General features: G+C 35.9%; 2 protein-coding genes across 4 annotated transcripts; one reads left to right on the top strand and one right to left on the bottom strand.

Annotated features, from left to right (window-relative positions):
* Positions 1-5,407: 5,407 nt before the first annotated feature.
* Positions 5,408-8,895, top strand: LOC103948962 (ras-related protein RABE1c-like). Of its 2 annotated transcripts, none has more exons than XM_009360059.3 (9): positions 5,408-5,568; positions 5,776-5,908; positions 6,484-6,556; positions 6,648-6,748; positions 7,742-7,807; positions 7,905-8,002; positions 8,186-8,248; positions 8,324-8,416; positions 8,520-8,895. In XM_009360059.3, the coding sequence occupies exons 2-9, from the start codon at positions 5,836-5,838 to the stop codon at positions 8,598-8,600; spliced, it is 648 nt and encodes a 215-aa protein (XP_009358334.1). In that variant the 5' UTR covers positions 5,408-5,568; positions 5,776-5,835; the 3' UTR covers positions 8,601-8,895. The 2 variants fall into 2 exon arrangements, with proteins under 2 accessions (XP_009358334.1, XP_009358335.1); XM_009360060.3 differs by having other exon boundaries at positions 5,514-5,671.
* Positions 8,896-9,371: 476 nt separating this feature from the next.
* LOC103948961 lies at positions 9,372-12,323 on the bottom strand. Of its 2 annotated transcripts, XM_048569645.1 has the most exons (6): positions 12,162-12,323; positions 11,867-11,950; positions 10,187-11,257; positions 10,034-10,099; positions 9,730-9,928; positions 9,372-9,610 (listed from the first exon to the last, which is right to left on the bottom strand). In XM_048569645.1, the coding sequence occupies exons 2-6, from the start codon at positions 11,867-11,869 to the stop codon at positions 9,546-9,548; spliced, it is 1,404 nt and encodes a 467-aa protein (XP_048425602.1). In that variant the 5' UTR covers positions 11,870-11,950; positions 12,162-12,323; the 3' UTR covers positions 9,372-9,545. The 2 variants fall into 2 exon arrangements, with proteins under 2 accessions (XP_048425602.1, XP_009358333.2); XM_009360058.3 differs by lacking the exon at positions 11,867-11,950 and having other exon boundaries at positions 12,162-12,314.
* Positions 12,324-16,014: the final 3,691 nt, after the last annotated feature.

Below are 16,014 nucleotides of genomic sequence, written 5' to 3'. Positions count from 1 at the left end.
ATGAGGAGACATACTTTCCTGTAATGGACACAATTATGTTTAGTTACTTAATAAGTTTAGTGGTTTTAGAAAAACTTGACATGCGACTTTATGGATGTCATCACCGCGTATCTATATGGAGAATTAGATACTGACATATATATAAAAGTCCTATAAGAACTTAAGTTGCCTGAAACAACTAACAAATCACTAGGTATGCTGTCTATCAAATTAAGGCGATCATTGCATGGACTAAAACAATCTGGACGAATGTGGTATAATCGTCTCAGTGAGTATTTGATCAAAGAAGGGTATATCAACAATGTCATTTGCCCTTGTGTGTTCATTAAGAAATCCAACTCTGGATTTGCTATAGTTGCAGTATATGTTGATGATATGAACCTAATTGGAATTCCTGAAGAGCTTAATAAAACTGATGAATATCTGAAAAGTGAATTTGAAATGAAAGACCTTGGAAAAACAAAATATTGTCTTGGCCTACAGATCGAGCATTGTGCTAGTGGAATTTTGGTCCACCAATCATCTTACATTAAAAAAATCTTGAAGCGATTTGGTATGGACAAGGCTTATCCACTCAGCACGGCAATGGTCGTCTGTTTTCTGGACATTAAAAAAGATTCATTTTGTCCAAAAGAAGATGATGAAATGGTCCTTGGTCTAGAAGTACCATATTTGAGTGCAATATGTGCTTTATTATATTTAGCACAATGTACTATAGCAGATATAGCTTTTTCAGTCAACTTGTTAGCAAGGTATATCTTTACTCCAACAATTCGTCATTAGAAGGGAATTAAAGATGTATTGCGATACTTTCGTGGGACAAGAGACATGGGTATTTTCTACTTAGAAGTCCACAAATGACTAGGTCTTTGTTAGATATGCAGATGCTGGTTTTCTCTTTGATCCTCATAAAGCCCGCTCACAAACTGGATATGTGTTCAAGAATGGAGATACAACAATCTTATGGCGCTCAACAAAGCAAACCTTAATTGCTACATCTTCAAATTACTCAGAAATATTTGCTTACATGAAGTAAGTCGTGAATGTTCTTGGTTAAGATCAACGATCCATCATATCTGTAATTCATGTGGTCTAACTTTGAAGATAGACAATCCAACTGTCATCCATGAAGATAATGCAGCCTGTGTTGCCCAAATAAAAGAAGGATTAATCAATGACGATAAGACTAAACATATATCTCCAAAGTTTTTCAGTGCATATGAGCTTTAGAAGGCTAAAGTTATTGAAGTCAGACAAATCCATTCCAATGAAAATCTGGCAGACTTGTTCACTAAGTCTCTACCAAAGTGCACATTTCAGAAGTTAGTGTAAAGTATCTGATTACGTCAACTTACCAATCAGCTAAATTTGAAAAATGCGGAATCAGGAGGAGATAATATCAGGGGGAGCACCCACGATAAATTCAAGTTGTACTCTTTTTCTTTCGATTAAGATTTTTCCCACTGGGTTTTTCCTATTAAGTTTTTACGAGGCAACATAAGCATATTTAACACTATATCAACAATCTAGGTAAAGTTGTACTCTTTTTCCTTCGCTATGGTTTTTTCCCACTGGGTTTTTCCGAGCAAGGTTTTAATGAGGCAATTGATGTTGATATGTGGACATCCAAGGAGGAGTGTTGAAAATATTAGTGGGTTAATAAATGCCCACATTGATATTGAAAACATTGGTAGATTTTTCAATGCTCACACAAAGTGATATTGACTTGGGAAATGAAGGAGGATCGTATTGTCAAAGGGTGTGTGCTGTAAATTTCAATGTATAGTTAATATGTTTGTTTGAGTTGCTCTATAAATATAGTGCTCCGTATGCTTTCAAGATACATAAAGAACAAGGAAAGATTAATAACATCATTATCTATCCCTCCATCTTTTATTTGTCATCCCCTTGTGTTATAGTTACAGTGTAATATTTTACACTTTCTTCACTCCTGTCATTAGTAAAGGTTATCTTTCTAACTTTTACCTATTTATAACAATATCAATATTGTAAAGTTTTAATAATACGTTGTGATTATTTTTCTTATCAATCTCAGTCTAAAACACACTTTTTATCAAAATTATTCCCATATGGATGGGTTAGAAAATCTTTCGAAGCCATTCAAATGAAATTAAGATCATACTTGACTGTAGATATATGTGAGTCTCATAATATAACGTTCTATTCATGTTGTGCATTCGTCATCATTATGAGACTCACATGCATCTGCAATTAAAACACATCAATCATGCACAATAGAAAGAAAAGAGCGCAAGACTGTGTGAGATAACAATCAAGAAAGAAACATCCTATATTCATGACCATAGATGCACTCAAGTTCCGCAGTATGCTAGGGTTATTCTCGACCATGTGATGCAAGTGCGCTTCGTTATGCGGCTCTCACTTATGCACGTATGACCTAGCGATTCTTTAACTGTGATTTTATTATCTTCCCCCATTCTATATTACTATGAAGTTGAATACATATCACATGTACTTGTACAATGCCTTACCAATTAAGCAAAGAGTGCAAGACTATATGAGAGAAGAAGAGTGGGCAAAGAAACATTCTTCTTTGTGGCATTCATCAATCGAAAGAAGGAAAAAAAAAAAAAAAAAGCAAAAATGAATTGGCCTATATTTAACTCTTTGGATTTGGCTAAGACAATGTCTTTGGCTTTTGGCCTGTCAAAGTCACCAACCATGGGGGAGATTTTTCAAAGTAACCAGAATATGAGGTGATATACCACATGTCATTGTATAAATGGTGAAATATGTGTGTTAGAAGTTAATAACTTAAAAAATAAAATTCTCCACTACTTATATAAAAACACTTGGTGTACCATCCGTATTCCGATCATAATAAAAAATTTCTCTAACCATGGAGGCATTGTTACAAACTCACCACTTAGTTGCCACATTGTGGGGCGGCCCCCCGTCCACATAACACCAATCTTTAAGTTGGTTATATTGCCTAATAAATAAATTAATAATTTGGTTATATTGTGTTTACTTTACGCGGTTGTGCTACTTCCATGGAACCAGCATCATTTGACATTTTTCTTGCATTTATAAACAACCAGTTGCTACATGACTAGATGAACATAAGATTCAGATTCTCTTATCTTCCATTTTTCTTCACTTTCAATCTTCTTCTATTTAAACACTTATGATTAAATCACGTCAATATCTTGTATTGACTTCTTCGTAGAGAGAGAAAGTCAAAATAAAGTGAGAGACGAGAGAAGGGGAGGGGAGGAGAGAGAATCTTACTATGAAAATAACTCTAAGTGTTTGTTACCTTTTTTACATAATGTTTGATACTTTGGTTTAGTGGGATAAACTTACATGTAATGTTACAAATTCAATTGATGAAAATGATCAAAATCAAATATTAAAGACACATCGATCAAATATTAATAAGAAATCGATCAAATATCAATAACATGTAATCAAATCTAGGCGATATATTATCAAATATTAAAAAATGATTATTTTGGTGATTGATCAATATTAAAGTGATTATTTCAGGCCACTTAGTACTACGGTTTAATGGTATTTTTCTTCATTTGTAAGTGAGAGGTCTTAGGTTCGATTCTCGTCAAAGACGAATTTGAACCACATTATTGTTAGCCCATTGTGAGGCTTAACCACTCCCCCACCCCTTAGTGTAGATAATATTGTTTATTTAAAAAAAAGAAGTAATTATTTGAGTGATTACAATTTTTTTTTTTGCCAAATGACTGATTATAATTTTTGAATTTGATCTTTTGAGCAAATTTCTAAGAATAAACTTAGTTTAGGGTTTAGGCTAATCTGGCAACCGGACAAAAACCTAATCCAACCCAAATGTAAAGGATTGGTTTGGGTTAGGTATGTTGATTGCGCAACCCGCCTTAGTTGCACCCCTAGACACTATCCTTCGTTGGAGAATAAGAGAGTGGGCAAGAGGCGCGGCAATGTTAGTGATAGTCGCTGGAGAGATGAACTTTAAAGTTCCGTAGTACCTTGGCTATGTTTGTTATGAATGCACTATAAAAGTTGCTTAGACCATCCACAACCTTTGGGTTAAAACCTAAAATTTTTAACCCATAAATTGTTTTTCTCATCCAACCCTTCTAGGTTAAATTTTTAGCCCAATATTATTAAAGAATGAATTTAGGATAATTTTTTTTCTTAAAGTAACTTAAAAAAAAAAAAAAATTATGTAGACTATCATATTAATTTTATGAACATTTTAACCTAAAAATATTTAGATTCCGAAAAATATAGAAAAATCACTAAACCGGCACCATAAAACTCGTGGAACACTACGAAAGAATATGAAACACATAAAATATTTTTTTAATTACTTTAGTCGTTGGATTTAAATTTAGACCATCATATATATATTTTTACCATTGGAGTCAATGAATTTATAAATGTAAAACTAAAAAAATACACATATATGGTGGGTCAGCCCTACTAACTCAGGTGGGAATCCTGGGCTAAATTTGTCCCAGAGATGAGTTTTGAGTTTTGACTCATATTTGCCCAAGGGTTGGAGCAAGTTGGGGTAAATTTAGAACCTAAAATTTGAGTTTTACTGCAAGGGTTGGAATATGTCTTAGAGGAATTTGAAATTGATTAGATGCAATTCATGTTAAGGTGTCATTTTGATAGTCCCTCCTTTAGTGTATTTGGAGTGCATTTGTAGTGTTTTAGTAGTAGCTTTGTCATGTCTGAGTAGTCCATTAATGGTGTCCATATAGGATTCGCTTGGTTTAGACAATCGGGTGGAAATGAATAAGTGACTATACTCACGCTAGAAGATAGATAACTCATCAAACAAAATTTGTCTAATCCCTTTGTAATCCTTTCAACATGAAAATTCATTCTCTTCTGCCTTTTATACACCTTTAATTTAAAGATTTGTCCATTTCGATACAATCCCCTAATAAATTTTCTAAATCATGTAGGTAGTTTTGTTTTATTGAAACAAAAAGGGTGCGAATAAGGATCATCTTCGGATCCTCAAATCATGTTCGTTTATTGTACATCGTAGCGTCAGTTTTAGTCAGGTACTATTTATGTTTAATTTTAAATAAAAATATTTAAAATAATTTCTGACCATACGATGTAAGATGAACAGACATGATTTAAAGATCTGAAGATGAATGAACATAATTTGAAAATCTTCTTAATCCTAACAAAGACAATCCAAAAAAAAGTCTCACCTCATTCCAAATAGTCTTTTTAACTCTTTATGTTTAAACAAATGGAAGATACTTTCCCCCACATTTCAACATTTGCTAGACCACATCTCATGAACTTACCACCACCCACTAAACCCATTCCACGTGGCACCCAAAACCAGCTTTACAAGCTGTCAAATCCTCATTGGCTTTAACTTTTCCCTAATTCATGAACAAGAAACAAATCCACCTTCCCCTGTACATCTACAAAGGGGGCTGCTACCGTGCGCACGGTGCGCAGAGGACGAAAGAAAGAAAAGAAGGGTAAAGGAGAAGGAGACGGTGCGCATTATTATTAGCCAACCCACCATAGTCGGACCAGGAGCTTTGTTAGGTATGTGTGAACCGCTCAAGGTCTCCCCCTCACTAATTTTGGCACCCAAACCCTGAAAATCCCCTTCTCTCTCCTCCTCTTTCTCTCTCTTTTTGTTGATCTGGTATTTTGCTGCTGTTAATTTCTTTGTTTTAATGGATTTATGAGTTTTTCTGGAGGAATGATTTCTGGGGTTTTGAATTTATTTCTCTTTGGTTATGTATGCAGAGAGAGATAGTGTTTGGATTTGATTGTATTGGAGTTCTCATTGATTAGATAAAAAAGAAAATGGCTGCTCCACCGGCAAGGGCTAGAGCCGATTACGATTACCTCATAAAGCTTCTGCTCATCGGCGACAGCGGTGGGTATTTTTTTCCTGAATTTAGATCGATTTTATGTTTAATGTATCAATTTTGTAGCAAATGGTATGATGTATTGAAAGGTTATAGCATTTTACCATTGAGATCAAAAGAGGGTTGCTTTAGGCTTTAAGATTTGTTGGACTTGGGGTTTCAATCAAAAGTATATAGGAAAAAGGGGTTTTCCTTTCTGGGTAGTTTAGATCTGGTTTGATTAAGATTGAAATTGTTTTTTTTTTCCTGATTTATGAGCTTCTTGTGTCAAAGAATGTGGAGCATTTGATTATTACCGTAGTCTGATTTATGAACGGTTTGAGCTACTGAATCAGATTTTTTATCAAATTAAGTCATGCGTTTTTTTAAAGTTTGTGTTGAATGCAATGTCTAGCAATATGTTTAGATTAGCAAATACCTAACGAAGCGGTATCTGTCAATAAATTGAAGACTCTAGTTCTTACTTGACGCGGTCGGTAGAATGTTGACTGCGTCAATTGGTATAAGAATTTTCGATATTACAAATAATGTACTTGGCAGAATGCCATTGCTAAATTTGATATATGCCTATTTATTTTTGCAGGTGTTGGTAAGAGTTGCCTTCTTTTGCGTTTCTCAGATGGTTCCTTCACCACTAGTTTCATAACTACCATTGGGTTTGTATTCTCTAACTTTAAAGTTAAATGCATCTGATAATTTTTTTCTATTTAGAAGCTTCCTAAACCTCATGGGTTTATCCTTGTGAAGCATTGATTTCAAGATAAGGACCATTGAGCTTGATGGAAAACGAATTAAGCTCCAAATTTGGGATACAGCTGGTCAGGAGAGGTTCCGTACAATCACTACTGGTAAAAAATTATTATCGTAGGTACTTGCATTTTGATTTTACAGAACATTGGTGGTAGTAAATTGATTACCCATGTTGCTCTTGATGGAAGATGGATTTCCATGAGATTTTAGTCACCTTTTATTTTCCACCTTTAGAGTTTTTCAAGAGACAAGGTTGTTAAATTCTATAACCTGAGTTCCTTACTAGAAAATTGGTCAGAAAAGACATAGTTCTTTGGTACAAGTGATTTATTGAAGAAAATGGTGATTGAATCCAAATAATGTGCCTTTTAGGAGAAAAGGGTAGAGTGAGGGTCCCATTAAGAGGTGGATTATAAGCAGGCTGTTATCAGAAGGGCGCTTGGGGAACATGGGAACCCAGAAGTAAAGGAGGAAATGCACCATTTTAAAATGCCAATGCTTAAGGGCATATATTCTAGACTAAAAACAGGGTATAGGTTAGTCGACTTTTAGTACCAAGCAGGCATGGTGGACAAGTTGGTCCCAAAGTAAATCATGAAACAGGTACATTCAGATGCAGAGCATCTTTGACTAGTATGGTGCATCTTTTACTATATGTTATGTCATATATGTGATGAATTCTTCAATTGGTTCCATGGGGTATTTATATTGGAACTATATTGGTTAACTAGCTGCTGCCGAGTCTGTTACTTGCGGCAGGGTGTGGAGTACACTATGCTCTTTTAACCTAGAGCTAGAATCTTATAATAATAGATGGCTCCTTTTTATGCAAACCTATACAATAGGACTGATGGGAATGTTTGGAAAATGGGCATCTGGTTTCCAGTAGCATGGCATCCTAGCATCTGTATCTCAGGGGTTCCCGATAACTGATAAGTGGGCCCTATTTGATGAAGTTGGTTAGACAAGTCTGACACTAGAATGATTAGGTTCGATGCTATATCTTTGTATGCCCTGCTGGTGTGTTATGTGTATGCTATTATTTGTTGATAACCAGTTTTCTTCTCTATTAACTGTTCCTTCTGTCCCAGCTTACTATCGTGGAGCCATGGGAATTTTGCTGGTCTATGATGTAACCGATGAATCATCTTTCAATAGTAAATTTCTCTCCCATGCTCTTGGTTTACTTGAACAAATGATCCTTGTGCTCTGCTTTATTCGAAAGTTTCTCACCTGGCTTGTTGCTATTTTCAGACATAAGGAATTGGATTCGCAACATTGAACAGCATGCATCAGATAACGTTAACAAAATACTTGTAGGGAACAAGGCTGACATGGATGAAAGCAAACGGGTGAGCGTGTGCTTGAAATCTATCATCAAAAGACACCTTTTATTTCTCACCTTTAACTCTTATTGGAAGTTGGTCTGAGTAAATGGAGCAATTCTTATTGGGTTCCTACTTTTGCTTGGATCTTGTTTAGTTATGGAAATGTACGTTTGCACCCGTCCTAATCTTATCTCCACTGTATTTTAGGCTGTGCCTACCTCCAAGGGCCAAGCACTTGCTGATGAATATGGGATCAAGTTCTTTGAAACGGTAAGTGATGCCTATAAATTGCGGGAACTAATTGATTAGCTGTTGCCGTGTACTCAAACATCTTGTGTAATGCAGAGTGCAAAGACTAATCTTAATGTGGAGCAAGTTTTCTTTTCAATAGCAAGAGACATAAAGCAACGGCTTGCAGACACCGACACTAGGGCTGAGGTATTTCAATTGCTTTCCTGGTTTTGTAAAGGGATATAATCTACATTTCATTTTTTAGTTCTCTGATTTAAGGATTTAAATGACTTCGGTTCCGGTTTTGCAGCCTACCACAATCAAGATCAACCCTGACCAGGGAGCCGGGGCCGGTCAAGCTGCACAAAGATCAGCTTGCTGCGGTTCTTAAGTTGATTACATTGTGATCGGAGGTGGGCATATTGGTGACTTACAAATGTTTGGAAAGACAAAAAACTAATTGTACGACAATACGATATGATGCTGCTTGTAATCTTCTTTTTTTTTTTCGTGTCATTCTTTCGAAGCTTAGTGTGTGAAAGGTAGTTTCTTAAGGTTTCAGAATTTTTTTTTTTTTTTTTTTGGTTGTTTTTACTTTCTTTTTGTGGTAAAGAATTGACGTGTAACCTGTGGCAGGCACATTTTTTTACTGCCCATTCTCCTTCCTATGCTTGTGACTTCCCTTAGTGCTTGTGACTTCCCTTTGTGTGTGAAAGATAGATGGTTGCTTATTATCTGAGACTTTCATAATTTGACATCTAAGTTCTGGGGAAAAATATTAATTGTACGATATAACGTTCTTGTGAACATTTCCGCCGCCGCCGGAAATCCTTCCGGCTTAGGGTTCAGTATATGAACACCGGAAGATTGGAAGTTTGACGGACATCATAACTCTTCCAACTTCAAGGTCAATTATTCATAAACTAAAAGGAAACTGAAACCATAGCCGCCACTAGCCAAATGACTGCCCTTGCCAGTGCCGTAGCCACACAGAGCAGCATCCGTAACCTTATCTCCGACACCACCACCGCCAGTAGTATACCTACTGCTGACAGTCGAGGGGGAGGATAAGGAGTGGAAGACAGAATATTTGTTTTCTAAAATTTCCAAGGGACGTGCCGGAATCCGAAAAAACTTAAAAGTATGATGGGTTTAAACGAGATCAAGATCAACCCATAAACTCTGCCATATAATAACTTACATTTGCATAAACTACTGTACCCAATTTAACAAAAAAGCTTAAATTCCTCCATCCATTTGCCATACAAAATACATTAACAAAAGTAATTATTTTCACGCGCGTAAAAAAACTTTCTCCAATCTTCTATACACACTCCTAAAAGTTCAGTTCCTCCTTTCCATAAATACGCTGAAGTTCACGAGTTGCCGCTTGAAATGATTCTGGGGAACAAACGTTTTAAATAAGCGAAAGGAAGAGAGAAGCTATGTTGAATACAAATTTAAAGCTGATGAACCGTTAAAGTCACAGAAAGAAGAAAAATGTAATTAGAATTCCTTACCTTTCCAACTGTTAAAAGCTTTCTGATTGATCGGAGCACCAAATACAGTTAGAAGTGTATCAAACAACAGGCTCTCAGGCGTGCTCCTTAATTCTTGCACTATCTGATAGATGGTCTTGCCATTCTCAAAGAATATGTGATTGTTTGGATGCTTTGTTTTGCAACCAGCATGGCGCTCAAACTCGTAAGCATTAAGCACCTTCCATTAACCAAATTATCCACATCGTGTCAAGGTAACATGTAAATAAGAAGAGAAACGATTAAATGATTTACCTCAGAATAGTTTATCGAGAGGGAGACTTACCTTAGTATAATTACATGATTGACACCCGCATAGATAGCCGACACCTTTTATAATCCCGCGAAGCTCCTTGTTACACAAGGGATATAACAAGTCATTAGAAAGAAATCCTAGATTCCTAATTGAACAAAATGGACAAGAAGATCTGAAGCTTACCTCACATGCCAAGGAAACATACTTTACAGGAACCCCATCAAGCATGCCTGTAGAAATCAAGCTCCTAACATTTGACGGGAAGCTGTTTGGAGCTTGTTTCTTTGATGTTTTGACCTCGGGTTTATTCTTCGAAACTGACTCAGGTCTTGTTTTGGGTACAGAAGCAATATCAACTGCACTGGCATTTGATACATCCAATTCCTTCTCGAACACAGTTTCTGATGTTTGAACTGTAGACGGATGGTATAATTGATCATAGTTACCAACAGGCCTGCCCATGGCTACAATATCTTGATCACCAGGAAACCCACCAAAAGATATCAAATTTGCATTCCCTTTATTGTAACTGTCAGCCATTGCTACCACACTTTCATCCCCCTTGCCATAGCTGGGACCTATTGGTCTGCCATGGGCATCCCTCTGGTTGTAGGCATGACCCATTAGTGTGACACTACTGTGCTCCTTATCATAGGCCTGCCCTACCGATAAAAAACCAGTTTCATTTATCCTATCAAATGCCTGATTTGTGGACAGGTTACTATTATTGTCCCTATTAGAACCATGTTCCCTCGAAACATGCATAGTATTGTCACCGTCCCTGACCTGATTGACTTTGACTTTTTTAATTCCAGCATAGCTAAAAGTTTCAGGATCTTCCATCGCATGAGATACTGACAAACTAACAGATCCATCTTCTCCAAACTGGTCGTCGATACCCTTCCTTGGATTCCAATTATCTGATCCGACAGGAGACACATTCCTTTCAGCAAAGTTCACAGAGCTTGTTGTATCAGATCCAAATAACCGGTCAATGAATTGGTGGGGAACTGACTGGAAACTGGAAGCATTCTCCCAAGAAGAGACATTTTCATTTGACATTCCTGAGCTCAATTTGCTGTTTGGAATATGCACTGCTTGCTTCTTGTTTGGGAACAGCTCTGCTTCACCAGCATCTACAAACCATTGTTGAGACCGCTTTGGCTCCATTCTTGAATGGTTGCCAAAATTTCCATCTCCCTCATTTACATGCCCACCGGTCTTTCGCATCCATAAACCCTTGTTCTGGAAAGACTGCGAGTAACAAACTCTCAGAAAATGCTTGAAACTTTATCCATCACATGCTCAAACATGATCAGATGCCAAATGTTCAAGATAATAACAATCAAGGAAACTTTTCAAAGCATTTTACTTAAATCAAACAGAAAAAAGTTCGTCAACTAAGCATAGGCTTAATTCTTTCAACTTTGGACCATCTAAACACTTCAGAATTTTGACAATCCTAAAGAACGTCACTAAACACCTGAACATCTAACTACACACATGACAATAAACTGAAGTACTAAATAAATAAGAACTTCAAGAGCAGCTGAAACAAACTATAACATACACTCTAGTCGAAAATCACCCTTCTCCCTAGCCATGTATTATTGCAGCCTCGAGTACTTACAATAACCACACAAACGCCAAAGTTTACGATAGAATTTCTCAAAAAATTTAACTTCAAATCGTACCCCAACGAAAGAATGTTGTAGTTACATGAACACCATAAGGATCATTAGCTTGAAAAAAATCACAATAAGCAAACCACACCAACGCACAAAAGCCACAATCAAGCAACTACCAAGTCCACTCAGATAAAACACATTACAGTTAGTGGGAAAAAAAAATTATACAACTTACCATTTTCCTCCTCCTACTTCACAGTAAAAAAATCCCCCCCTTTACTCTTCCGATTCCTGCTGTACAAGTGTCAGCACGTACGGACTGCGATGAATCCATCCGCATACATACACACACATACACAGAGATGTTCAAAAATTAAAAATTGAAAAGCGCATGAACTTTCTGTCAATTCAAACCCTAAAATTAAACAATATCCCTAAAAAAAATCCCCAATTTCTTCATAAAACTGCATGAGATAACAAATGTGGTGACCGAGGAATAAAGGAGGAAATAATGTTACATGAATCCGTACCTTTAGCAGCAGTAGGCCGATCGTTGATCGATGACTGATCAATTTTCCGGCGAAGGAACTCCGGCGACGAAATTAAAAATTGAAAATCTGAGAGAGCGAGAGAGAGGGGAAGTTAAGGTAGCTGAGGAGCACTCGATCCTTTCTCCAGAATAGAAAATAATTGGGTGAGGCGGCATGGGATGAAAGTCGCGGTTACTTTTTATCATTACCGTCCACGTGTCAGATTATAAATGAATTACAGCCGTCCATTAGGTAGACGGTCTTGACTCGAGTGTATTTTCGTCTTTACAGTTTCATCCGGTTATGAGAATTGGAAACCGGTTGTGGTCACGTGGAGCAAGTCAACCAATCTTCTGTCGACACGTTGCAAGATCTAACAAGCCGTGTCGTTCACTTGTAAAAACTCAAAAATCCAAAACATGTAACACTTTCATTTATTTGCTACACTACCATTTTGATAGTATTTAGCTTCATTTTTTAATTTGTAAGACAAATTAAATATTACATTTATTAAAAATAAGTTTTTTTATCTGTTTTTTGATAGGACGTATAAAAATTTCTTGACTGTTACGAAATATTTCTGAATCAAAATGCCTTCCCAGTGAGGATTGAAATTCCTTTGGAAATCCTATACCACTTTTGATTAGGAGTTAACTTCACGTATATAAATAGGGTAAAATACTCATTCACCAAGACCACCAAATCAAAAGTTCTAAGAAAAAAATTAGAAGCCCTCATTCGCTTCTCACCAAGCAAACAAGACCCAACGCAACATGTCTTGCATTAGTTTCTCGACGCTTGAATCACCTGCTCGAATGGAACAACAAGAATCAGAGTCGAAGTCTGTGGAAGCCGATCAAGTAATGGCGGATCATAAACCAACCATACTGTCTTGCATCAGTTTCACGACGCTTGAATCATGTTCTCGAATGGAACAACAAGAACCAGAGTCTAAGTCTGTGGAAGCCGATCAAGTAATGGCGGATCATCAACCAACCATCGACTACAAGCGACTGACATCTTTCTTGGAGTTCGATAACTCGTTCTTGACGCCGTGGAACTGCAACCCTAGTGCCCCTGCAACAAGTGACAGTAAATCAAGTTTGGAGACAAGAAACCAAGAGTACATCACGTTCCAACCTGGTTCATTCTTTACCGACGGATACGAGAGCGAACTCGTTGTTGGAGGAGACGATGATCATGATCAGGATACGTACTACGATGAATTTACCGCAATGATTTTAAGGGGTTGCGGTCTTGAATGAATAATGAACGAGAACAATGGCAAGGATACTGGGAAACGTAGTAGGGAGGAGGAACCAACAAGGAGAGAAATCGAGAAGCAAAGTGTAGTTTACAAAGTGTGATATCCTTTAACGAATTGTATTTTGTTGTTGTTACAATGTAAGATAATTGAGTTTTTTTTTATATTAGCGATATTTTATTTTAAACTAATATAAATTTCATAAAGGAAGATTTCAATTTGGAAGCATATATAGGAAGAACACATAACTCTAGCTAATATACATCTACATATGTGCGAAGAAAATTAAACCTTTTAATGAGTTAGATTAATCTAATGAATTATCACTAATCTCTACTCTATGATAGAATGATAAACTCGTTGTTCTAGTAACTATGATATGTAGACTTTCGTGTTGTAAAAAAAGCCACATTAATATTTATAATTTACGTATATAGTTATAGAATAATATATTAATTGGAGTTAAAAAAGAAATTAAAAAAAATCAGTAATAGTAAAATAAATTTCACTATATGGTAACTAGCTAGTATACACACCAAGTGGTGAGTGTCTCGATCGAGAGCCAATTAGGTATGAGAAGTTTAATACTAGAGAAAAACTCGGGTTCCTTTTCATTCTTTATGTACCAAATTTCGAATATTTCTTCCTCTCCCAATTCGGATTGAATTCCCTCGAATCCTATACCCTTGCGAAGTAGAAATTACTCCACAAATGTATCCATAAATAGGGTAAAAAATAATTAACTCCATCACCAAAACCGCCAGAGATCTGAGAGAAGATTAGAAGGTTCATAAGATTTTGTCAAACAAACAAAACCATATATGTATAGCCGCATGACTAATTGCATCATTTTTACGACACTTGAATCATCGGCTTCAGGTCCAATAGAACAACAAGAACCAGAGTTAAGTTAAAGGAAGTGGTAAAAAACTTGATGATCATAAACCCGGCCATAGGGGGCGTTGGGGTGGGCAAAAGGTGCAGTGGCACAGGAACTCGAATTTCTGAAGGGTTCCAAATTTTTAAGCCTCTTATATATTACATATGAGTATAAATTTTCTAAGAAAAAAGCTTTTAACTAAAACGAAAAACCATCATCTTATGATTTTATCTATATATTACAATTGATTAAGTGGAGCTTACACTTAATATATTAATTTTCACTTTTCTCTAGCAATAAAAAAACTTGTGTATTACTTTCTTTCACTTTTCTTTAGCAATAAAAAATTAACTTGTGTGTATTACTTTCTTCCACAAACACAAACATGTTTTCGTATCTCTCTTTCAGTTGTGCTCCATTTTTTCATGGATGAACCCTAAAGCATGATTTCATGGCAATTGAAGATTATTCAATTGGTAAGAGTGAGATGCTGATTTCGACTAATTTTGAATATATTGATTGTTGAATTCCGTATGAATATATTGGCCAAAAAATTATTTATTTTTAAAATAAGGAGGGTTTTTTTTATTAAAATTGCACAGAGGCCCCAAAATGTCAGAGACGACCCTGCATAAACCAACGATCGACACAAGCAATTGACATCCTTCTTGGAGTTCGAAACTCGTTCTTGAAGCCATGGAATTGGAACCCTAGTGCTCCTGCATGTTTGTTAAGCCAAGCTTTGGAGAAAAACCAAGAACACATCAAGATCGAACCTGGTTCATTCTTTAGCATTGATCAGTACGGCAATCAAGATTACGTCTGCAAGGATACTGAGGAAAGAGAAGTCAATAGGAGATCATGAGCAGCTTAATTCGTGAAGTAGTTTACAAATTGTCGTCTCTTATTCATGTCTATTGGATGTTGGAATTCCCTTTTTCATGTGTAATATGGATATTGGGAGTTCCCTTTTAGACCATGTCTATTGGACCTCCCTACTTCGAACCAAACTTGTATAACTTAAGTCATCAAATTTTAATTTAGAAGCATGATGGAATACAATCCTAATTAAAATTTGAAGTCACTTGAGACTTGTAGTTCACTTGTATTTCGATTACTTCTCCTCCGAGGAATTTTATTCTGGCCTAGTGCCGATTTATATATGTATAAAAGGATTATTCTCTTCCTCGTACAGACCTCAAAGGCCAATGGAACTAAATAATTAAGACACGACTACATTTTACAAGGCATAACCTCACATAAAATACCTGACAATAATAGTAAAAAATTCAAACCCTTCCCCCCAACTTTTGACTATCGATCGAGTCGCCATCTTTGTCGACAATCCCTACGACCAGTAAATTAAGAGCTGACCTACTAGTACAATACTTATTCATTTTCTATTTTAACTCTTTTTATTTGTTATTTTCCCTTTTTTAGGGAAAATTAGGTTCACATCCTTATTTTTGTTACTCCATTGATTAAAATCCTATTCATTTTGAATTTTTGATCAAGTCCTTGTGTATTAATAACATCATTAATTATTTGAATAATAAAATATTTTTATTTTTAAATATATTCCTTTAGTGTCAAAAATGTTACAATTAGTATATTTATATTTATGGCTAAATTTTTTATCATATATTTTTATTTTTAGTTTGTACCTATTTTTAATTTGTACCAATTTTCTTTTCATTTTTAATTTGTAC

Source organism: the organism of the source record quoted next, unplaced genomic scaffold (genome assembly GCF_019419815.1).
Source record: "Pyrus x bretschneideri cultivar Hongxiangsu unplaced genomic scaffold, Pyrus_bretschneideri_v1 Contig5, whole genome shotgun sequence".
In the NCBI taxonomy this organism is placed as follows: domain Eukaryota; kingdom Viridiplantae; phylum Streptophyta; class Magnoliopsida; order Rosales; family Rosaceae; genus Pyrus; species Pyrus x bretschneideri.
This window is presented reverse-complemented; position numbering and strand designations above follow the sequence as displayed.

Coding starts and splice junctions, on each gene's coding strand:
- LOC103948962 (XM_009360059.3), top strand. CDS start 5,836: ATGGCTGCTCCACCGGCAAGGGCTAGAGCCGATTACGATTACCTCATA. Junction 5,909..6,483: donor TCTGCTCATCGGCGACAGCG/GTGGGTATTTTT, acceptor TTATTTTTGCAG/GTGTTGGTAAGAGTTGCCTT. Junction 8,417..8,519: donor ACACCGACACTAGGGCTGAG/GTATTTCAATTG, acceptor CCGGTTTTGCAG/CCTACCACAATCAAGATCAA.
- LOC103948961 (XM_048569645.1), bottom strand. Junction 10,100..10,186: donor ATGTTTCCTTGGCATGTGAG/GTAAGCTTCAGA, acceptor TTGTGTAACAAG/GAGCTTCGCGGGATTATAAA. Junction 9,929..10,033: donor AATCATGTAATTATACTAAG/GTAAGTCTCCCT, acceptor GGTTAATGGAAG/GTGCTTAATGCTTACGAGTT.